Genomic DNA, 22,935 nt, shown 5'->3' with positions numbered 1-22,935 from the left:
ATTGCTTGGAAGCGTATAAATGTCGTGTAATCCTTGTAATAAGCAATCCAGCTTGTACTCTACCTCTGGGTCCGTGCCTTCCATCCTCACAGTCAGGAGCACAGGCAAGCTGTTTGGTGCATTTAGACTGCTGCGAGGGGCCAGCTCCACCGCCTTGAGCACTGAACCTCGCCTGGAGCCCCAGCCACTTGCGGCTTTCCGCCCCGCTGCGGATGGGCTGGGGTGCGAGGGCCATGAGACTCCAACCGAGCACTTGGCTGGCCCCAGCAGCACCTGTACAAGTTACCGGCTGAGCCAGGCCTTGGGCGATGTGGCCTTTCCCCTGGCCATGAGCTGAGGTCCTTTCTTCTGGAGAAGCTGTGGCTCCCCCATCGCTGGCAGTGCTCAAGGCCAGGCTCGTCAGGGCTTGGAGCAACCTGCTCTAGTGGAAGGTGACCCTGCCCATGGCAGGGGGTTGGGACTGGATGAGCTTTAAGGTCGCTTGTAACCCAAACCAGTCTGGGATACTATGATTCTGTGACATGAAGAGCAAAAGCTGCGTGCTCACTGTGCTCAGGGCTGTGGTTTCAGCTCCTGGAGGAGCTTACCAGAGCCACCTTCCTTTGCCAGGTACAGTGGGAGCACGTGTCAGTGGCTGAGGGTGGGAGTCCCAGTGTGATATCCAGCCCAGCCACATCCAGTCCTCTGCAGCTGGGCAGGGATCCTGGTAAGAGAGCCACGCTCATACCAGCCTTGGGCTCTGGGGCGTCGAGAGAGCTGCCTCTCCAAAGGACGGGTAGTCTCGTTGCCGGAAGGGTGCTGGTCCATGCCGCTGGCAGCTTTATGGCCACTTACAGGTGGTTTCATTTCCAGCCGCAGCAAAACTTGAGGGTAACTTCAGGACAACAAGCCTCCTGAGCGAGATGTAAAATGGAAAAGTTGAATCTGAGATGGTATTTCCGCCCCCTGGAGTGGTCTGAGGGGATGCCCCGGGGCTGAGGTGCAGAAAGAAGGTGGAAACAACGGAAAGGCTGTCCCGGACGAGAGAGGGGTTGAGGTGATGGGGGCTCCTGAGGGAAACACTGCTCCCAGATTTCCAGGAGCCTGCAGGTCTACATTAGCTCCAAATGAGAGGGGTTTCCCGTAACGAAAATGCTGCTCCCAGCCCTGTAGGTGGCTGCAGAGGTTCAGAGCTGCGGTGTGGGGAGGGTGCCTCTCCCTGAGGAGAGTGTGTGGGGCTGTGGAAGTGGGTGGAAAGGGCTGTGTGTGAAATAAAGGTTTTGGGAACCTGTGGAACAGTGGAAGGGGAAGGTTTGAGTGGGAGACGGTGGCGTGGGGTGGTTTTGGGGAGGTTTGAGTGGGAGACGGTGGCGTGGGGTGGTTTTGGGGGTAACTGGGGAAGGGGCTTGAAACCTGGGTTTGAGGGAAAGACAAAGCGGATGGAAGAGCTGACCTGAACAAACAGCTTCAGGGAAGCTTCAAGCACAGCATGACTGGCCTTGCCTCTTCCCTGTGCATTTTGCAGGCTGCAGTTACCTTGATTATTGATAGAGTTCCATTTTTCCCACATGAAGGGTGAATATTGCTTCCCCAGACAGCTGTTACCTCGCAGTAGCCGGTAAAACACCAAGAAAGTATGTTCAGAGGAAGGAATGGGTGGGTCTTGTGGCTCAGCAGGATCCCCTTTAGCACCCAAGCTATTTTCATACCTTTGGGGTTCCCCCCCCCCCCCCCCTCCCCCCCGCCTTGCTCTCTCCCCCTTCAACTTCCCCAGTTTGTTTCTTTATGATTTTTAAGGAAATTACTTAGGTTCGGTTTAGGGCATTCCTCCATCCCGGTTTGAGTGTTAGCCCGTTCCATCATCCTTCACTGTAATAACCGTATTTCGTGGTTTAAGCTGAGCCTGTAACCCAGAACCACACAGCCGCTCGCTCTTTCCTCTCCCTTCTTCCTCCCCCTGCTTCCCCTGAGCTCACCTGGTTTTGTCAAAGTTCATTCCTTGTTGGGATGATGGTCGGAGGGAAGTCAGGGTCAGTTGATGGTGACGTGAGGAGAGTTCTGCTGCTGCTGCTGGCTTTTCCCATGACTTTATTCTCCACTGATGATCATGACATCACATTTCTTCTTTTCAAAGCCCAGAGTGGTGGGGATGGGCATCCAGCTGATGGGCTATAAAAGTGTTATATACCAGGCAACAGCATATAATTGAGTTCATTGGCTGTTTTCCCCCCAGACTGAATCTCCTTGAGGTACACATGGGAATTCCCCATCTTCCCCCATCACCCACCAAGTATATCCGGGTCCCTGAGCAAAAGCAGTCCCACGAGTGGGTCTGCCTTTACCTGAAGCAGGAATAACCCAGACCGTCTTCTCCAGCAAATTCTTCATGTGCACCACAGGAACTTTATCCCCTTCTACAGTATGTGAAAGTTCTGACTGGGCTGGGCCAGCCCTGTTGGCAGATCCTCTGGTGTTGACCAACCAGGTGGCCTTTGGTAAGTGTGTATCCCAATGCTTGAAAGTCCCACCACCCATTCCTCTCAGTGTAGTTTTTAACATCGTACCGTTCGATTTCCCAGAGGCTGGTGCATGGTAGGGGATGTGATATACCCACTCAATGCCATGCTCTTTGGCCCAAGCATCTATAAGGTTATTCCAGAAATGAGTCTCATTGTCTGACTCAGTTCTCTGTGGGGTGCTGTGTCACCACAAAATCTGTTTCTCAAGGCCCAGGATAGTGTTCCGGGCAGTGGCGTGGGGCACGGCGTGTGTCTCCAGCCATCCGGTGGTTGCTTCCACCACGGTAAGCACATGGTGCTTGCCTTGGCGGGTTGGTGGGAGTGTGATACAATCAATCTGCCAGGCCTCCCCATATTTGTACTTCAGCCATCGTCCTCCATACCAAAGAGGCTTTAACCGCTTGGCTTGCTTAACTGCAGCACGTTTCACACTCATGAATAACCTTGGCAATAGTGTCCATTGTTAAGTTCACCCCTTGATCACGAGCCCATCTGTATGTTACATCTCTGCCTTGATGGCATGAGGTGTCTTAGCAACAGCTAAAAACACCGGTGTGTTACCGCATTATTCTCAGACTAAAGTCAAAAACACAGCACTGCACCAGCTAGTAAGAAGGATGAAAATGACTGCTACTGCTGAACCCAGCACACCATACTGATGAAGAGTCTCATTTGTCGGTTTTATGTGCGTGGTCTGGCTGTTGGGTGCCACTGGGATCCTGGCAAAGTGATCTGGGAGAAGCGGGAAGGAAAATATCCATGTCTGTGTGGTCTTAATAGTAATCAATCAGTGCACTGCGTGATATGCCTGCACTTTCTTGCTTCAGCAGGCGGCTTTAACCTCATTTAGGTCAGTGTGAATGTATCCTGGAGGGGTCATTTCCCAGATTTTCCCCCTCTGAAAGCTGGAAGATTTTGTCTTAGGGGGGATTTTTAACCTGAGAAGCAGTGAGACTAAACTGGATTGATTTAAGTGCTCTGGGACAGAGCAAAACAGAAAATAGTGCAAGGCATCGCTGCAGAGTTGATTACTTCTTGTGTAAGAGCCACTGCTTGGGGTTCATCTCCTTCTCCCCTCTGCATTAAACAGCTCTGAGCCCTGATGTTTTTTCGGCACTGGACCAGCTTGACCTTGGTGGGGTTCCAGCAGTGAAGATGAGTGGCATTGGTTGGTGTTGGCTGTGGTTGGAGAGAGAAACGCCCCCAAATGGACCCCAGTAACGTCCCCCCAGGTACAAAGGGCATGTGCCAGCCACTCTGTGGCTCTCAACAAGGTCCCGGCCTGGCCTCTCACGCAGGAATGACTCTTCCTGGTCAATCCTATGAAACATGCCTAATGATTGCATTTGATCCTGCCTACCCCTGCCTGTGTCTGGCAGCGTCAGACCTGCAGCAGAACAGACCCTCAATGCAGGGAACGTGTAGCACAGGCAAGCCTGCTCCTCCACTCCTGGGGTTATCCCAGCTTTACTACGTTATTTTTCATGAGGATTCAAGAATTAACTGGGGAAATGAACTGGTGGCACCTTGTAAGCGGCGAGGAGAATCAGACAGGCCAACCCAATATGGGTGATAAGCAACTTCTACCTTATTTGTGACGCAGTTCACACATATATAGGAGTGGTATTCAGCCACTCCTTCTTGGCGCAACAGTATTGGTTAGCCCCCCCACAGCTTCCTCCACATTGTCCTCCCAGGTCCGGTCTCCGACCACCTGTGGGGGCCACCCCCTGCCTTGCTTGCACAGTCCTCCAGAACTCTATGGTCCTGCTCTTAGAGTCATTCTGCAACAATTCCCCCCTTTTTCTTTGTGCAAGCAAGGCATTATGGGTTATTCTGTTCACCTGTTTTATCACACAACTATAAACAAGTCTAATAGCTACGATGATTAACCTAATCATGATACATAAGTGCAATACTTTTAAACAGCAGTGTCTGACTCAACCTGTAATGCCCCGTGAAGACAACCATCTAGTTATTCTTAGGATATTGCTCATTTACTATTGCTGGGTAAGCTGAGCCAGGGTTCTCAGCTGTGCGTGCATCGAATTAACATAATCAGAGAGACTCATACAAGACATTCCATCAGACTCTTCACATCCATGTCCCTGTTCCAACAACAAAAGGTTCTGCAGTGTTGCATGTCTTACAGAGTCAACATTAAAACAAATCGGGAATTGCCTTCGATGTAGAATTGTCTGCTTAGCAACTCAGCAACCCAGTCTGCTTAGTTGAGCTGAAGCACTTACAGTGATTTGGCATATTATGATTGGATACATGTTTTGAAGACCCTTAGTGACTAACATATAATTGCTTAAACACAGCTGTGAGAACTCAACCTTGAAAGCTTGCCAACAGTCCACAGTTCTCATTAACTTGGTGAATTCCAGCCTCTTATCTTGCTTGCTTAAGCTTCTTCGGGCCTCCCATGGCCTTGCTGTATCTTTCAGGACTATTCAAAGTTTATGTACCACTTATGCATTCTCCTGTGAGAACACCGTCTCCACATCTTCCCCCTTTATGTTTTATATATGGTTTGGGTGGCTCTACTTGAGCAGGGGATCCGGGCTAGATTATATTTCCAACATACGCCAACTAGAGGCTGCCTGGGCCTGCCCCTTTTTTCTGCTGTATGGCTCTCTGATAACAGGCTGTATAGCTCTCTGATCCTTCACATCAAGGTCTGGCATGGCATGTGTGCCCACCGCTCCACGCCTGCTGGGTTGCAGCCAACAGCGGAGCTAAAGGTTCTTCTTGGTGGCAAACACAGAAGCCAACCCAGTCTTGCCCTTGATTGTGGTAGCAGGCATTTGGTCAGCCTCAGTCCTTGCACCTTGTTGTCAATGCACAGTTTCACCTGCTTCATCCAGTAACAAGTTGCTACTACAGCAAGGCACACACACATTTACATTAGCAGAGTAACTATTACAGGGTGCAGCAGCATGTTGAAGATGCTGATGGCAGTGAGGGACTAGCCAAAGAAATTTCTTACCAGTGGAATTCTCCCCCCCTCTTAAATTTGTTCCATCACCTGCTTTATAACACTACCATTGTATTAAAATTTTTCTAGCTTTTGCCTTAGCATTTTCTAGCAGCTACTGCAAATTTCCATACTCTAACATCTCTTTTACAAGTGACAAATCTATACAGTACAAGGTGCAGTTTCTTATTAGCACCTAGCTAGTAAATACAGGTGGTTTTATACACAAAATCACAACCTCTAATAATAGCTATTTTACAAGCACACATATTCAGGATGTTACTTTTCAGTTGCCCCCAAGTGATGTTTTGCAGTTATTTGTTCTTTCTCTTCCTCTATCTCATTCTGCTTGGGGTAATCACGGTCAGCTCCTGTAGCTGAGGCATCAGGTTTATCCATTCGTCTGTCCAGCTCATGGAAAGGCTTGACAAACTTTGCAGGCAGTCACCATGGACCTGTAGGCAGGAGGACACCAATATACCCCCTCCCCCAGGTTATCAGTTCTTCAGTTCTTGAGAAGTAGACGGGTTAAACAGGTTAAGTGCAGCATCATTACTCTCTCTCCCTCCCCCCCTCTTTTTAAGTCCCTGCAAAAGCCATCATTACTCCCACTACAGTCCCACGTACAGAACGTGGCACAAGGACCCTGTGGAGACTAACAGCAAACCAGCTCCGAGAAGCATCACTGCAGTGCGAGGTGGCAGGCTCAACCTTAGCGGGCGTCCCCGCAGAGGCTCTGCCTCCCCCACATCGTATGAGGCTTGGGCTTTTATACTGACCAAAATGCACACTCATTCCGACACAGGTGGCCAGCCTGTGCTGGAAGAAGTGGCCAGCAGTATCTACAGAGGTCTCCAAGGGTTGATAGAAACCTGGACATACTTATATTTACCAACTTCTAGTACATGAGTATCACAGAGAAACTGTATGGGCTCCCCCTGTCAGTTGCAAGAAAAAATCATAACATATATAGCTTGAGTATAAGAGGATTGTAACGCATACGTGGTCACTGTTTGTCAGGCCTCCTTAACTATTTTGAGATCAAGAGCTTCCCACTCTTTAGCCCCCTGCTGTGTAGTAAACACAGGATATGCAAAGATGCCCATTGCAGAAAATTCCCCGGTAATGTTCACCTCTTTGATTATCCATTGTTACAACTGAGCGTCTCCAGGGCCAGTAAGTCTGAGCAGACCCACCCGGGAGACGAAGAGTCAGGGTCTGGAAGCAGAGGATATAAATCTGGCTCGGATTCAGGGGATTCGGGGGCTGATCCTGCGCCGAACTCGGGGTCTCCGTTGCTCGCAGCTGTGTCTTTCTTATCAGATGTATCTCGTTCGGTATGTAGCCATCTGCAGACCTGGCTCCTCCGTGACTGAGTTAAAAATTTTTTCACTCTAGGGCATAGTGGGTTGGAGAGGCTCGCGGTTCCTTTAAATCTCCCGCTCGCGCATGATCCCTATTTTCTACTGCGTGCTTCAAAGTGGCGCCGCAATCGATCCGGCGCCGAGGCACCGCCCTCTTTCTTTCGGATTCCTCGGCATTTATCATACGTATACCTTCTAATATACTTTCTCTGTCCTTTTCAAAGTCCCTACTTTCGGAACTGGGGTGGTGGGGGAGCAGGGGGTTGCACCTCCTCCGCGGCACCTTCTGATGGAAGGGGAGAAAAGGAAGGGGGTGGGGGTGGGGGGTGGGGGGAAACCCTGTGCTCCCGCGAGTTGGGGGGGGGGAACGAGTTGTAATCTTCCCCCGGTTTCAACCGACCGGGGACGTCTGTTCCTAGTTTCTCCGTTGCTACCGCGGCAGTTTTCTTTTCTGCCTTGTATCTTTTTATACAGTTCATTACTTCCCTCCGTGGTTTACCGAGTTTCTTTGCCTTTTTATAATCATTAAGCACTGAGTCAAATAGTTCATCACCAAACTTTCGCCACTCACTCTCCTCAAATATTGTATTAGGATCTGCAAAAAAAATCCCTTAGCCTTCCCTAGCCGCTAGACCTGCTAGCTGCTTTAGAGTCTCAGGCTCAATTCCCCGCTTTATAAAAAGCACTGTAAAAAGTTCAGGGCTCAGTTCCCCGCTCTTATAAAAAGCACTGTAATAAGTCCAGGGCTACCTCTCGGTCCATTTTCATGGCCAGCCTTTTCCGGATCATCTTCTTCTGGGTCGTCCTGTAACCTCGGTCTCCGGATCGGCCTCCCGACGCAGCAGTGTCTGGTTCGCCCCAGCGGCGGATTCCTTTCGGTTAGTCCGAGCACCCGGGTCCGTCACGCCACCGCAGCAGCATTGCCCGCGCTTCCCGGCCACTGCCGCCGGCGCCGCTCACTCGCCGTTCCGGGTCCCCGTCGAGCGGGGCCGTGTATCCGGGTCCCCGTTAAACCGGGGCCCTGTATCCGGGTCCCCGCTAGTCGGGGCCCTGTATCCGGGTCCCCGTCGACCGGGGCCCTGTATCTGGGTCCCCGCTAGTCGGGGCCCTGTATCCCGGGTCCCCGCTAGTCGGAGCCCTGTAATCCGGGTCCCCAGCGACCAGGGCCCTGTAGTCTGCGTCCCTGTTCGGGCGCCATTTGTAAGCGGCGAGGAAAAGCAGACACGCTAACCCAATATGGGTGATAAGCAGCTTCTGCTTTATTTGTGACGCAGTTCACATATATATAGGAGTGGTATTCAGCCACTCCTTCTTGGCGCAACAGTATTGGTTAGCCCCCCCACAGCTTCCTCCACATTCTCCTCCCAGGTCCGATCTCCGGCCACCTGTGGGGGCCACCCCCTGCCTTGCTTGCACAGTCCTCCAGAACTCTATGGTCCTGCTCTTAGAGTCATTCTGCTACAGCACCTAAAGACTAGATTTTATGGGGAGGAAAAAAAATATTAACGTAGGGACAGCATCTGCAACCAATGGGATTCACCTTCTTCTACCCCATAAATATTAATTTTGGCATTTTGAGCCTGTGTCGTGGAGCCAACATCATGGAGCCCCTTGAGAGGCAGGAGGGAAGTCTGCACTGGAGATGTGTCATGGTTTCAACCCAGCCGGCAGCTAAGGACCACGGGGCCACTTGCTCACCCCTGTTCTGTTCCCCTGGGTCAGCTGTCCTGTCTCTGCTTCCTCCTGGCTTCCCCTCCTCCCTGGCAGAGCATGAGACTCAGAAAGTCCTTGGTCAGACTAAACATTACTTAGCAACAACTAAAAACATCGGTGTTATCAGCGTCGTTCCGAGGCTAAAGTCAAAAACACAGCACTGCACCAGCTACTAAGAAGGAGAAAAATGACGGCTACTGCTGGACCCAGGACAGTAAGGAAACATTTTTCCTTGCTACCTGCAAGTGTAAACTCAACATCCCCAAGCTTTCATACACATAGCCCTTTACAAAATCTTAACTACTTCCATTGCCAGATAACATGCCCACCATTTTGGAGTCTGTCCTGGACTTCTGGGTGGCCCACTGCATGCTGCCTGGTGCTCTTCAGATACAGCCCAGCAAGGGTTCCCAGTCCCTCTCCCCCTCCTGTCTCCAGACCAGAGAGCACTGTCCCTTCCCTTTGCTGCAGCAGCAAGGGAGCACTGGAAAAAGAAGCGGGCAAGACTACTGGGAAAACGGTGACAAGCTATTCCGCTGTCGGGAAGGAGCAGTGCTCTCAAACAGCTGTGTGTGCAAGGCACTGCAGCAGGTCTGCATGTGCCTCCCTTGGGTGCTGTCCCCAAGCAATGGGGTGGTGCTGGCCACCTCCAGCCAGTGGCCCAGTGTCAAGGAGGAAGCCTCGGCCACGGGGCAGCAGTTCCAAAGGTGATGACCCGCAGAGAATGTCACTGTCAGCTCATTGTGATGTGTGCGGAGAGCTGACAGGGAAGCAAAGACCTACTGAGGAGGCCACTGCCAGTGACTGTGGCCACCCTGTGGGCAGAGGGACAGTTGCCCCACATGCAGGCACCTCACATGGCGCACTGGGGTCATATTTCTTCTCCCAGCTGGGCACAGCAGATGATCCTGAGGTACCCCGGACACCACAGGGTGCAGATGGCGTCTTCTTCCTGGGAGAGGAAACGTTGCAGCTCAGAGCTGGACAAAGCAGCAGCTTTTCTCCCCAGCCTTGTTTCTAGCGACTACCTCGGGACCAGCTTTCAGGCAGTCCACGGAGTGCTGCTCTTTGCAGATATTTCAGGTAGGGTGCGCAGGGAGGAGCAACTGTGACATCGAGGAACGTGAGCCATTCTGGCACACACCAGGCCCTTTGGAGCCCTGCCCCTGCTGCTGATAGTGAGTGGCCATAATGAATGCTGAGGTCTTCTGCTGGGATTCCCAAAAAGGATGGGCTATCATGGGTGGTTAAGCACTGCTGCAACCCACACTGTGTTGGGGCATGGGAAGGTGCCGGGCTGGGCACCCCGGCTGGCCAGTGTGGAACTGGCTGCCAGGTCCTTTGGTCCCCAGGGCATTCATTTCCTGATTTCTGGGTGTCTCTGTTACAGATTTCACCTCTTTGACAGAGCACTGTATCTGGAAGGGTGGTTCACAGAGAGGCACTGATGAGTTGGCGGAAGACCTCAATCACTACCTGTGTGACGTTTTGGAGGGTAAGAGCCATGCTGCAGGACTGCCTGGCGGCAGGCCATAGGGCTGCTCATGGAATGGGGAGGCTGGTATCCTGGGCAACCTAGTCCTGCTTCCTTGGAAGGGCTGGGACTTTCTGTGGCCTGGAGGAACAGTGAGAACGGCCAGGCTCTCCTGGCAAGTCAGGACAAGTGCAGGTCCTTTCTGCTCCCCACTGTGGCCAAGGAGGCACCCACTTTCTCAGCAGCCACCTCTGTGCTTCTGATGGGAACACCCAGCTCCATGGTGCCTGGGGGCCCAGAGCAGGCTGAGAGCACCAAGCAAGTGCCAGCGCACAAGTGACCTGGACATGCTGGCACTGGCGTTGTGTGGGAAAGACAGGGAGAGACAGAGACCCTTCCAAGCCCATTTTCTCAGGGGATGTCTTGACCCTTCTGAGCTGATTATGAGCACATTCTGGACACCCCTTTGGCAGCATTTGTAAAGAAAAGCAGAAGAGGCCTCGAAGAGGATGAAGGGTCTAGAGCATCTCTCCTACAAGGAAAGGCTGGGGGAACTGGGCCTGTTTAGCCTAGGGAAGAGAAGGCTTCAGGGGGGATCTTACAGTAATGTGTCTAAAACTTCAAGGGAGGGAGCAGATTAGACAGAGCTAGGCTCTTTCCAGTGGTGCTCATTGTCAGGACCAGAGGCCATGCCATGGGCACGCACTGAAGCACAGCAGTTTCCCTCTGTAAGTTGGGAAACAGTTTTTGGCTGTGAGAGGTGACTGACTGATTGCCAGGGAGCTTGAGAAATCTTCCTCTTTTGGCTCTTCCAAAGCCATCTAGCCAGCGTCCTGGGCAGCTGGCTCTGCCCCGCTTGAGAGCAGGGTTGGACCAGATGGACCCCAGAGGTTCCTTCCAGCCTCCACCATTCTGAAAATTAGGTGGCAGCTTGAGGCCATGCCTCTGTGCCTTCTGTGCAGGTACCAGGGCTGCAGCCCCTGGGAGCCTGGGAGGCAGGCCAGGGTGGTGCTTTTCCTAAGCTGTGCCGGATAGTGCACCATCGCCTGGGTGCTCCGCTCTGAGCACGGGGGCTTCCTTTGTGGATTATGGAAGAAGGTGTCCACATGACTCTTCCTTTCCTTCCCTCTGTCTCCAGACATGCTGACTCTTGGAGGTGACATCTTGAAGTTTGCTGGTACGTACTTAGGATGATGATGCCCATGGGTATTAATCTGCAGCACGGGACTGCTGTGGCAGCTCTGCTGTCCTCCTTCAGAGGCTCTGTGCAGCACCTTGAGCCATCTTCCTGGCCACTCTCATACGCCTTTGCAGCGCCCTTTCTCCAGGCTTCTCTTCCCACCCTGGGCCTGCAGTTTGGCTTCGGCAAGGGTGGTGGCTCCCCTCCCTCTGCCTCAGCTTGCAGGGCTCTGTGCTGGGGGTGAGGGCAGAGGCAGCACTGAGAGGAGGAGACCTACTAGAAGGTGAAGCCGAAGGCATTTATTGGAGTGCTGGTGAGGGACGGGGGGACGGGGGAATGGAGGGACGGGCTGGTGACAGCACAGCTCAGGCTGCCAGGCCGCAAGAGGAGGAGGAGTCCCAGCGAGTCCAGAGGTCCTCCAGAGGCCTATGGCCTCCCACAAGTCCATCTTTTTCAGCACGTCATCTGGTTTCTGCTGTCCCTGCCATGGAGCGTAGGTCAGGGAGAGTCAGGTCTCAGCAGAGCCTTGACGTTCCCTTGCTTTCCCCAGGGGATGCTGTGCTGCTGCTGTGGAGAGCAAGACCCAGTGAGATGGCCAAGACCATCAGCCTTGTGGTGCACTGTAGCTGGCAGATCCAGAAGAAGTACCGGAGGCATGACATGCTCGTGGGTCAGAAATTCCGACTTAAGATAGGTACAAGTGCTGTGCCAGGTGCAGATCTGTGGCACTCTCCTGTGCTTCACACTGGCAGGGAATGCGGGGATCCCCGTCTGGGGCTAGCGCCAAAGGAAAGCATCTCCTGCAAGCATTCAAGGGGCCACCTGTAGTTGGACACCAGACCACTGGGTTTGTGTGCGTTCACAGTTAGAATTAAACCTGGCAAGGGATCTGAAAGATAACAGGAAGAGCTTCTATAGGTATGTAGCAAATAAAAAGACAGACTAGGGCAACATGGGCCCTCTCCAGAAGCTATCAGGAGAACTGGCTACCCTGGATTTGGAGAAGGCTGAGGTTCTTAATGACTTCTTTGCCTCAGCCGTCACTGGCAAATGCTCTGAGCACACCACCCAAGTCCTGGAAGGCAGATGCAGGGACTGTGAGAATGAAGACCTTCGGCCCACTGTAGGAGGGCATCTGGTTCAAGATCATCCTAAGAACCTGAATGTGCACAAACCCATGGGAACTGATGCAGTCCGTCTGCGGTTCCTGAAGGAGCTGGTGAATGAAGTTGCAACTGTCCATCATATTTGAAAAATCATGGCAGTCATGTCAAGTCCCTGACGACTGGAAAAAGGGAAATATAACCCCCATTTTCAAGAAGGGGAAAATGGATGACCCAGGGAACTACAGACCAGTCAGTCTCACCTCTGTGCCTGGCAAAATCTTGGAGCAGATTCTCCTGGAAGGCATGCTAAGGCACATGAAAAACAACAAGGTGCTTGGTGACAGCCAGCATGGCTTCACTAAGGGGAAATCCTGCCTGACCAATTTGGCGGCCTTTTGGGTGACATGGTCTAGTGCGAGATGGCAGTGGGGTCGGATCTAGGTGATCTTAAGGTCCTTTCCAGCCCTCACTGTTCTATGGTTTTATGATTCTGTGAAGCTCAAAGGAAGAGCAGGTGTCAGGTTGAATACTGGGGTCTTTGAGCGTCTGCTGTCGGCCAGATGCCTGCAGGAGGAACTTATCCCTTCATTTTTCAGGTGGAGGCAGCTTTGCATCCTTTTCCGTGTTGGATTCTCCCCTGCCTTTCACAAAGAGCAAAGGAGAGCTGCATTGCTTAAGGCTGTGAGAAGGGTTTTGCAGGCTGTAGTTTTTCTTGAGCAGACAGCTACAACCCGCCTGCATGTAAAGGGGGTGGGCGGTGATCAGGGGCTTGGTTTGCTGGGTTTCTGGGGCAGGTTAAGACAGCCAGCACTCTCAACACAGTGTCACTGTCCACTTGGTTTGTCTATTTCTTAACACCCATTTAAGGGTCCTGTGTCAGTAGCCCCTCGAGAAGGATGGAGGATGCCCTCCCCCTCCATAATGACCATCTCCCCACTGGGGTTCAGATTGGCTTCTGAACAGCTGAAATGCTGGAGGCTGTAGAGCTCTGCTTCTCCCTCTCTCTCTCCCAGGGATCTCTGCAGGGAATATGCACCACCTGAGGTTTGGAGACGAGAGGCAGCAGTACTTCTGTGTCATTGGCAAGGCCCTGGAGGATGTCTGTGAGGCCGAAAAGCTTGCGGAAGCAGGTGAAATTGTCCTCTCAGCCTCCTGCTGGGAGCTATGTGAGAAGCACAGGCTCAGAACCAGCCATATTGCGGGCAAAACAGCTGTGAAGGTAGGTGGATGGGACAGCATCTAGAGCCATTCTGAGGACCTGGACCTGAAGGAGGGAGGCCTCAGAAAGCTGAAGAGCTGAATGTGGAGAGAGTTGTAGCTCTGAAAGGGGAGAGCAGCTGATGCTCTTGTCCTTTTATGTTAGGAGTAACTCTGGGCTGGGCTTGCTTGGTTTGAGGGGTCAGGAGGCACTGGAAGAGTTTTGGCCCCACCAGCAGTGTCCTCCGTGGGTCACGGAGCTGTTGACAGCTGGGGGATGCTTGGAAGACGTCTGCTCAGCTCCAGGGTTTCTGAGGAAGCACTGCTGTCCTGTCCAGCCAGATAGGCTTCTTCTCCCCTTTTCTGGACAGTGACAGTGGAGGGCAGGATCTGTCCCCTGGGACTCCTGGAGAAGCCAGTGTCAAGTGCTTTCCTTCTGTGTACCTTCAGGTTACGGGCATGAACCAGATGTCTCTGTTGGAATGCCAAAATGTTTTAGACAAGCTTCCACAGAAGGAGAAGTGCTGCTTCACGGAAAACGAATGTGAGTGCCAGATTCACCTTGTTTTGGTTTTGCTTGGAAACGTGGGGCCTGGCTGCTGCAGGGGTCAGGGATGAACTACCGCTCCCCTCTTCCCCTCTCAGTTAGCAGTCATGCTTTTGGCCCTCTTGTGCATCAGCTGGGGCAGTTGCTGCTGCTGCCATCTCCTTCCAGGGGACAGCTCTGCCCTAAGCACCTGCAGGTGGCAACACAAGCAAACGCAGGAGTCTCTCCCCTGTTGCCAGTGCTAGCCCCTGCTTTCCAACAGCTCGTAGTCCCATCTTCCCACAGCAACCATGTGTGTTTCCTCTCCGCAGATGCTGTCAGGCCTGCTCTTTTCTTGAACCCTGATACTGATGTGGGAGACATACTTAGTTACATCCCAAAAGCTGTTCTCAGGAAGGTACGCCTGGGCTGTTGCTGCTGGGGCTGCTTTTTTTGCAGGGCAGAAGAAGTGGTGCATTCAGAGAGGGAGTTTCCATGAGAGCAAGCCAAACAAAGAAAATGCATCCCGAGATGACAATGTGGGCAAATTGGGCCAAGGGGCACAGGTGCTGCACCACTGGATGAGTTGTCCTCAGAGAGATGGGTGGTGGGGCAGACATTTGCATCTCTTGTCTTTTCTGTGGGTATGGCTCTTCATGTTCTGTGGACGTGATGGCAGGATAGAGGGGAGAATCCACTGAAGCCCCATGAGCATCGCTCAGTGTCACCACTCATGTCCGTAACTGTCCCAAGATGGGGTGTTACCGGAGCGCCCTTCTCGCCTTTGTCATTTGTGTTCTGATTTGGTATCTGACTGCTGCAAGCTGGGCAGCCTGCCGACCATTTAAACCGAGAGGAGGATCTTCTCTTCCCCTACTAGTACCTGCTATTGCCAGGACACCAGCTCTCCCTTTGTACCTGGCGTGGGCAGCCCCTGGGAGAGCAGGCTTGTGAAGCCGTCATGCTCTTGTCTTCCAGCTTGAAGACAGAGTGCCGCAGGACTTCCTCTGTGAGCTACGGCCAGTCACCATCCTCTTCCTCCACCTGAATTTTGATACAAAGGACATAGTATCTTTCCGCAGTGTCCTCAGTGAAGTCAGCAGCCTGATGCAGGAAATCGTCTGTCCTCACAAGGGTGAAGTGAACAAAGTCTTCCTGTTTGACAAAGTGAGTGTGAGGTGGAATCATCTCCCCCCAACCCAAGAGGGTGGATACTGAGCAAGAGGGGAAGGTTCCTTCTTAGGCATTGTGGCAAGATGTGCTGCATCTGTCCTTGGCAGGGCTGTACATTCCTTTGTGTGTTCGGACTCCCTGGAGTAAAGCTGGCCCATGAGAGCATTCATGCCTTGCAGAGTGCTTTTCAGATCTTCAACTCGTGCTCCAAGATCATTGCAAAAACAGGGTGAGTGTCTGGTGGGGCTGAGGGAGCGCATGCTGCCTGGGCCAGCGTAAAGCAGAGGAAGAAAGAGTGTTGCGTCTAGCTTACCCTCCCCTGTCCTCCCTTCCTTGGCAGGAAGGAAACAGTGCCCTGAGAGGTGGCAGGCAACCCCTGGGCTTATCCCTGGGCAGCCAGGCAGAGTGTCTCCAAGCACACCCTGCTAGCCACCATGCTGGAATGAGCCCTAGTGAAGGCGAGAGGCTCCTTGGTGCCAGAAGCAGCACCTTCTGGGTGACTGGCCTGTGAACAGTGATGGGGCCTAGACACCTGATCTTACATTGCTGTCATCACAGGCAGTGACACTGTGGCACCTTCTTCCCTCCCTCTTTTCCCACTGGTCACAGGTCACAGCTCAGGGAAGGGGGTCTCAGGAGAAGTGCCCAAAAGTTCCTGCCTGTGCTCTAAGCCCTGTTCCTTGTCCTTGCCGCCTGGGTCCTTTACAGCCCTGAGCTCTCTGTACCCCGAACCCCAGGCTGGCAGGGCAGGATGACCAGTGGCCCAGGCTAGTGCTGAGGGGAGATGCGGGAAGAGATGAAGCTGGGTGGGCAGGACTGCACCTGGAGCGCTTCTGAAGCCGTGTTGTTTCCCTGTGTGCCAGGACAGTGTCTGTGTCTGTTACCAGTGGGATGGCGTTCTGTGGCCTCATTGGCCACCCTCTGAGGCACGAGTACACAGGTACAAGCACGTGTGTGCGGTGTGGGAAACTGGCGTGAGCTGTTGGGAAGAGGAAGACAGGCTGGGGAGAGTGCCTGTCCAACAACCAGCCAGGAATGGCCCAGGCAGCACCAGTCCTGGGCTGGGGTGGGACACTGGGCTCCACAGCTGGTTGTTCCCCTGGGATCTGCTTAACCCACTGTGGGGCTGCGGGTGTCGGATGTAGGGCAGCCGTTGGTCTGGAAGGGCACTGTGGAGCTGGTGGCACAGGTACATCACTGTGTGCTCTTTCTTCATCTCTCTGGCAGTCATTGGCCAGAAGGTGAACTTGGCAGCCCGGATGATGATGAGCTACTCTGGGCTGGTGACCTGTGATACCACAACCTGTGCCAGCTCTGGGCTGCCCTCTTGCTACTTCAAGGAGCTGCCGGAGAGAAAGATGAAAGGCTTCAAACATCCTGTCACTGTCTATCAATATGTGGGGATCACCACCAACAGGTGAGTGTCCTCTTGAGAAGTCTGGATGAGGGGATGGTGGCATCAAGGGTCCAGCTTGGCCAGCATAGAGGAGTTCTGCAGAGAGAGCAGAAGCCGCTCTCCATTCACTGTGGATGAGACGGTCAGAAGCCCTGGTGTAGGAGGCTTTTTACCTCTCTTCCCTGCTGTTTCCTCTTGCTGGGAGAGTGGGAGTGAAACCACAGGAATGGGGAAGGTTTTGTTTTGGTAGACACAACCTGGCTTTCAGGCTCTGTCCAAATGGCTTTCAAACTGTGCTTTCCGTGCTGTGCTCGCTCTACCACATGCCCTGGTAATGCTGACCCAAGAAGGTTTTGTCCTAGCTGCTCTTGAGTGGGAAGCTTTGGGCCAGTCTGGTTCCCATGGATAAAGGTGGACCCTCAGGACATTCTTCATCATGTCTTCCTCCTCAAACCTGGGCTCTTCCTCTGGGCCAGGATTTGACCTTCTTTTTGGATGATGGTTTGAATGTTAGTCTCTGAAAATACAGGAAGACTTAAGCCAGAGGTGCCAGGTGCTTGGAATCCCAGCCCATTGGGTCCTTGTTTCCAAGACTCTCGGTTTTTCCTAGCCAACGCAGTAAAGATATCTGCTAACCAGCAGCTCACTCTTGCTTCTTTCACATGTCTCTGGGTCTGGCCTCTGTTGACGGACTCTCAATATATTCTCTTGTCCTGGTGTGGCTGTTGGGTTTCTTAATGCTTAAAGCTCTCTCAGCATGCCAGCTTGAACTTTGGTGGGGGGGAGCATGCAGGGGATAACATGCTGCTCGAAAGAAAAACAGGTACCCTGAGGAGCACATCCAGCCCCTCCATGCCAGGCTGCTTCTTGATGTCCCTTGGCTTCTAACCAGCTAACTGACTTGTACTTTCTTTTTCCCCTGCTCCTAGCATATTTGGCATGGCTCTTGCCATGAAGATGCCAGAGAACGCCTCCTTGCTGGGTATGTGGAGAATGCCTTGCTCTTCTGAACCCCAGTTTCTTCCCCTCAGTAACATGTATTGGGAACGGAAAAGGTTTTGCTGGGGATAATGTTGCCTGCAGAGGCCCTGAGGAAGTGCTGGCTCTCTCAGTGCCTACTTAGTTGATATCTTTGGGGTGGGAAGCAGGGTGAGGCGCTCGGTGATCCCAGGCAGGCTCCAGACCTGATAGGAAGGTTTGTTTCAAGCTGCTCACACCCTGGGGGCTAAACCAGTCCCACATCCTTGGGATCAGGAAAGAGATTTCCTTCTGCTAGACTGATGGGGAGTTTTGGTGGTTGGTTCTCCCCCTTGTACTCCTCAGAGGTGCTTTCTTGGCAGCATCTGCTTGTAAACATGGAAAAGTCAAGCATCACGGACGCCTTTAATCACTCAGTGTCTTGCTGGATGTTTTGGGCCCTGTCATGGGTTAACCCCGGTAGGGAACTCAGCCCCACACGGCTGCTCACTCCCCACAGTGGGATGGGGAAGAGAATTGGAAGGGTAAAAGTGAGCCCACTGGATACGGACAGCTTAATAGGTAAAGCAGCTGCTGTGCATCCATGACAGGCAAAATCAGGCATTCTTTCACTGCCTCCTGGTGGCAGGCAGGTGTCCAGCCATTCCCAGGAAAGCAGAGCTTCAACATGTGTATCAAGGACTTGGGAAGACAAACACAGGAACTCGTAATGTGCCCCCTTCCTCCTCCTTTTCCCCAGCTTTTCTTGCGAAGCACAGCATCATATGCAATGAAATAAGCCAGCTGGGGTCTGCTGTTGCAGCTGTGCCCCATCCCAACTTCTTGTGCACCCCCAGCCTGCTTTTGCTGGCAGGGTGGCATGAGAAATAGAAAATGCCTTGATGCTGTGCAAGCCCTCTTCAGCAAGAACTAAAACACGGTTGTGTATCAACACTGATGTGCTCTGTGGCCAGTCGTACAGCCAGGAGAAGATGTTCTAAGTCTGTTTGGGACACAGCTGCCTGAAGCAACTCAGATCATCCCTTCCAGCCTTGTACTGGATCCCTGAGGGGGGATTTGCATGGGGCTGTCTGAATCTCTGTGGGACAGGGCATCCGCTACCACTCTGAGGAAGGCAGAGGTGCAAAAGCTGGGACAAGAGGGTTGGAAGGCAGCAGGGGTATCGTAGGCTGCCAGATGTGGTAGTGGGAGGGAAGCTGTGGTGGAGGGTACCAGCCAAAGGGACGGCTCTTTGCTTTCTAGCATGCCCCAGCAGCTCATTTTCTTGTTTGTCTTCACAGGTCGGAAGAAGGAGATTGACCTCTTTGTCAACTGCTTGGAAGCCTCTAACCGTTTTGGACAAAGACACATACTGGCATTTGAGGGCGCAAGGGGCGCTGGGAAGAGCCAATTACTTAATCACCTGTCCCAGTTAGGCCAGTCTGCTGGCTGCAGGTACAGGGTTTTGTCCTGTAGTTTTGGGACACTGCTTCTTTCCATCCCTGAGAGCCATGGAACGCTCCAGCCCCTTGGCCAGTGTGCCTTGGCCTTGGACTGAAGCCTCCTCAAAAAGCCTCATGGAGGCATTCCATAGTTATCTCCTGCGTGCTCTGCTCCTACCCCTGTCTCTTTGGGGTGTTGGAGGTGCTTCTTGACCTGTGGTGTTTCCTCCTTCACAAATAGAAGGAAAAAGCCCAAACTCGGTGCTTTGCATTGGATTCCAGATGCAACATATAGCAGGGTGGCCTGTCTCAGAAGCCCTGCTTGCCCCCTGACTGTTTCCCAGAAGGAATACTGGGCCAGAAAAGCCTCTCTGTGGCTGAGAGGCAGACTGCTAAGGTCTGGAGCCCAAAGGCAAACTCCACTTGCTCCATGATCACCTCTTAGCTCTGCAAGTCCCTCTGCAGTAGGGAGGTAGGGAGACATGGACCAGCGCTGCAGAAACCAGAAGGGGTCTGGACCTAGCTCTCCCAGTGGCTTGGCAGCAACTGCCTCTCTGTGCCCTTTCTCTTACAAGGAGTGAAACTCCCGGTACCACTTTGAAGTGGGAGGCTGAAGAGTTCCCCCTAAAGGCAACTCCAGCTCTTTTGTCTTAGAAGACTTGGGCCGTTGGGGATCTCAGTGCCTTTTGCTTTTGCATGGCAGGGTATTTGGCATGGAACTGCTAGAGGTCAACGTGAGGCAGTCCTTCTCTGCCATGCGTATTCTGATGGCCAGGGTGATGGGCCTCCATGAGTGTGAATTGTGCAGTGCCAGGGAGCACGTGCTACGGACAAATCTCAACGGGATAATCGAAGAGAGCAACTACTGCCTCCTCAATGACATCTTCCTTGTCAAGGTGGGAGCGAGAGGCCTCTCTGACCCTGGAGAAGGCTTTCTCCTGAGCCCTTCTGGTTCTTCAGCAGTCTTCTAAGGCTGCTGGAGTGCCTTAGCTCAGGGGGAGGGATTGCAGGGGGTCACAGCACATGTTTCCCATTCCTGGCCCCGGGGGCTGCCTGTATGTGGTGACTTAATGTCCCGCGCTGCATCTGGCAGTGCCTGGTGCCTTGTTCGGCATTCTGGAAGCAGCACTGGAATGAGGCTGGGTCTGACCTTGTGCTGAGGTCATTGCTGTGTGAGTGGTCTGCTCCAGCCAGCCCAAGATCCCACAGTCAGAGAACCAGCTCTTCAGCCCACCGCCAAGATGCAGCTCTGCCTGAGCCTCTGCTTTAGGCTCTAGTTGAAGTCCCACTGTGGCCTCTTGCACCCGTGCTGGGGAGAGGGAAGGTGCTGAGGCAGAGCAGGGAGGGTTTGCTCTGCCATCTTGCTTGGTGGGTAGGTGTAGCGAGCCCTGGAGACATGTTTCTCCCTGACTTTGCTTTTCTGTCTAGTTTCCCATTTCAGACAAGGTTCGCCAAATGCATGAAATGCAAAGGAAAGAGGAATTGCATTCAACCTGGGCAAAAGTGCTAGAGAAGGTGAGCATTTCTCCTTTTCTCCTTCTGGGTCAGAGGAGGAAAACAACCCTGCTGGCTCTGGGCTCTGCGCCACAGCAGTGTGAGTGGGTGGGAGGACCTGGTCCTTGCCCTCTAGGGCCTGAGAAACCCCCCATGTTCTCTCCATAGCCCGACAAGCATACTAGTAACTTTCCTCCCTTAAAGCGTTCCCTGGAGGAGAGAGAATTCTGCGTTCCCTTGCCCAAGCTCCCTCCTTCTGCAGGGCAGGTGATGTTAAGCATGACCTGAAAATCTCAAAGAAATTAGGCATTGGGAAGCTTCCAAGCACGGAGTTGGTTGGGGTGAGACTTGAGAGCATCCTCTCAAGAGACAGAGGCAAAATCTCCTTCCCTGTAAGACACTTGAGAATCCACTGGATTCCCCTCAGAACAACTCTTTTTTTTCCAGACCATTGACAGAAATGCCATATTTGTCATCGACAATGCCCATTTCATTGACCCCGCCTCCTGGAGTATCATGGCACCTCTGCTCTGGAACATCTCTGTCTTCATGGTCATGAGCTTATGTCCCGGCTTTGCAAGAACCGAGAGCTTTCACAAAGCCACAGCAAACAACCTGATGTCCCATAAAATCATCTGCTTTCAACTAGAGAAGCTGAAACCTTCAGCTGTGGTGCAGAAGCTCTGCCAGGACCTTGGAGTGGTCAGCATCCCTAGGGCTTTAGTGAGGTAAGTTGGAGCAGGGGAGCTCCCTGGACACGAAGCATAGGAGCTGCCAACCCTTTGCTGTTTCACAAGGAGGAAGGGAGGAAGACCCCCAAGGCCAAGCATATCTGGGGTGTGAAAAGGGCTTGGTCTAAGTGGCCAGGCTGTGTGGCAGATTCCCTGGGGCAGAGGTCTGCCCTGCTGCCAGAGAGCACCTAAGCTCCTGAGGAGAGGAAAGGCAGGGCTTGCTGCTCTGTGCTTTGGGCACTGTCTGCAAGTCTTTCCCCAGGGACTTCAGCAAAGGCTGGAGGTTCAGGGGGGCCAAAAACCACATGCCAGCAGGAGGACCTCCCTTTCAGAAGTGAGGTGTAGCTGTGACAAAGATGCTGGCTCCCCAGCTATGCCTGAGTGGCTTGCTACCCACCTCAACTGTTTTTCCTTTTAGGGTGGCGAGTCACTGGAACATGTTGTCCAAAGATGTGGTGAATGCTCCACCCCTGGGAGGGTTCAAGGTCGGGTTGGACAGAGCCTTGGGCGACATGGTCTAGTGTGAGGTGTCCTTGCCCATGGGAGGGGGTTGGAACTAGATGATCCTAAGGTCCTTTCCAAACCAACCCATTCTATGATTCTACTTCTCTTGTGCTGATCACTGCTGGATCTGTTCCTGCCCAGGTTCCTGGTCCAAAGAAGCTTGGGGATCCCGTATTACTTGGAGGAGCTGGTGCACTTCCTTCGTTGCAACGACATGCTCTTGTTCCGCACCAAGAAGTGGGGTGAAAAAGCAGAGGACAGCTGGGAGAACCTGAACAGTAAGAACCTTTGCCACTGACTAATGAGTTGCTGTGTTGCATTCCCTACAGCACAAACTTGCCCCTTCATTGCCCCATGGATTAGGGGCAGAGTAAGATCTTGCAGCAGATCATGCAGAACTTGGCCTGGCAGAGGCACGGGCTTCTGTGTGCCTTGTTGTCAGGACAGCCAAAGCAGTGGCTCACAAGTTGTGGCTTGGAGGGGCCTCAGTTCTTGGGGCTAAACCTCAGGGGAAATGGTTCTGGACCACGTAGGTTGTGGTCGTGAGACGTTCTCATGAGCACAGAACTTATGTTGGCCAAATGCTAGCTTAACTGAGAACAAACTCCAGCTTGAGGTGAGGGCCAGGAGCGGGAAACTTCCAGTGAAAACTATTTTGCTCTGCTTAGAGAGCATGTTCAGCACCCGCAGGTCAGTGCACCTGTACTGTGTGGTGTGAAGGGGCCTTGGACTATTTCAGGTGAACTTGGAAACATTTTCAGGCTGCAGGTCACTTTGCAAATTGCCTCATTCCTTCTCTCTTGCTCCACCTAGCTTTTGCAGTCTTGGAGTCATCCCTCACAGCAAGCTCAAGGTCCAGAGCAGGGGCTGCGGCCATGATCTGCATTGTAAGGCCAGGCGTGAACCTGGACAGCACCATGCTGCCCAGTAACTTGAAAGGTGAGGGGCAGAGAGCCACTCTGCTGGCTCTTGGCTGTACCGCAGGGGCTGGAGGGAGGCTGGGCATCACTGTGCTGCAGAGTCACCCTCTCAGCTTTGGGGCTGTCCTTGGAAAAGGTGGCTCTGCTCCAACCAGCAACAGTCCTGGCATTGTGGGCAACCATTTTTCCTTCCTGTGTGTGGAGCAGCTTGAGCCTGCTGGTTGCTTTCCAGCAGCAGGTAGAAGAGGAAAAGTTGTTGATGCAACACTAAAATGACTCC

At 52.8% G+C, this 22,935-nt stretch overlaps 1 protein-coding gene across 1 annotated transcript in view; it reads left to right on the top strand.

Moving 5' to 3' along the window:
- Window positions 1-22,935, top strand: part of LOC133274871 (adenylate cyclase type 10-like) — a 28,205-nt gene that overhangs the window by 242 nt on the left and 5,028 nt on the right. Inside the window, exons 2-20 of the mRNA XM_061464450.1 lie at window positions 9,182-9,262; window positions 9,445-9,638; window positions 9,946-10,050; window positions 11,168-11,206; window positions 11,760-11,903; window positions 13,329-13,534; window positions 13,963-14,056; window positions 14,371-14,456; window positions 15,017-15,205; window positions 15,319-15,440; window positions 16,075-16,151; window positions 16,439-16,628; window positions 17,537-17,589; window positions 18,866-19,019; window positions 19,710-19,902; window positions 20,435-20,521; window positions 20,948-21,228; window positions 21,877-22,013; window positions 22,549-22,674. Coding sequence (XP_061320434.1) covers window positions 9,182-9,262; window positions 9,445-9,638; window positions 9,946-10,050; window positions 11,168-11,206; window positions 11,760-11,903; window positions 13,329-13,534; window positions 13,963-14,056; window positions 14,371-14,456; window positions 15,017-15,205; window positions 15,319-15,440; window positions 16,075-16,151; window positions 16,439-16,628; window positions 17,537-17,589; window positions 18,866-19,019; window positions 19,710-19,902; window positions 20,435-20,521; window positions 20,948-21,228; window positions 21,877-22,013; window positions 22,549-22,674 — 2,558 coding nt within the window. The remainder of the gene's footprint in view (window positions 1-9,181; window positions 9,263-9,444; window positions 9,639-9,945; window positions 10,051-11,167; window positions 11,207-11,759; window positions 11,904-13,328; window positions 13,535-13,962; window positions 14,057-14,370; window positions 14,457-15,016; window positions 15,206-15,318; window positions 15,441-16,074; window positions 16,152-16,438; window positions 16,629-17,536; window positions 17,590-18,865; window positions 19,020-19,709; window positions 19,903-20,434; window positions 20,522-20,947; window positions 21,229-21,876; window positions 22,014-22,548; window positions 22,675-22,935) is intronic.

This window comes from Pezoporus flaviventris, unplaced genomic scaffold (assembly GCF_033815535.1).
Source record: "Pezoporus flaviventris isolate CSIRO_AGI_PZ_B2104156 unplaced genomic scaffold, CSIRO_AGI_Pfla_v1 ptg000002l, whole genome shotgun sequence".
In the NCBI taxonomy this organism is placed as follows: Eukaryota; Metazoa; Chordata; class Aves; order Psittaciformes; family Psittacidae; genus Pezoporus; species Pezoporus flaviventris.
Note: the sequence above shows the minus strand (reverse complement) of the source record. Positions and strands in the feature narration are given on the sequence as shown.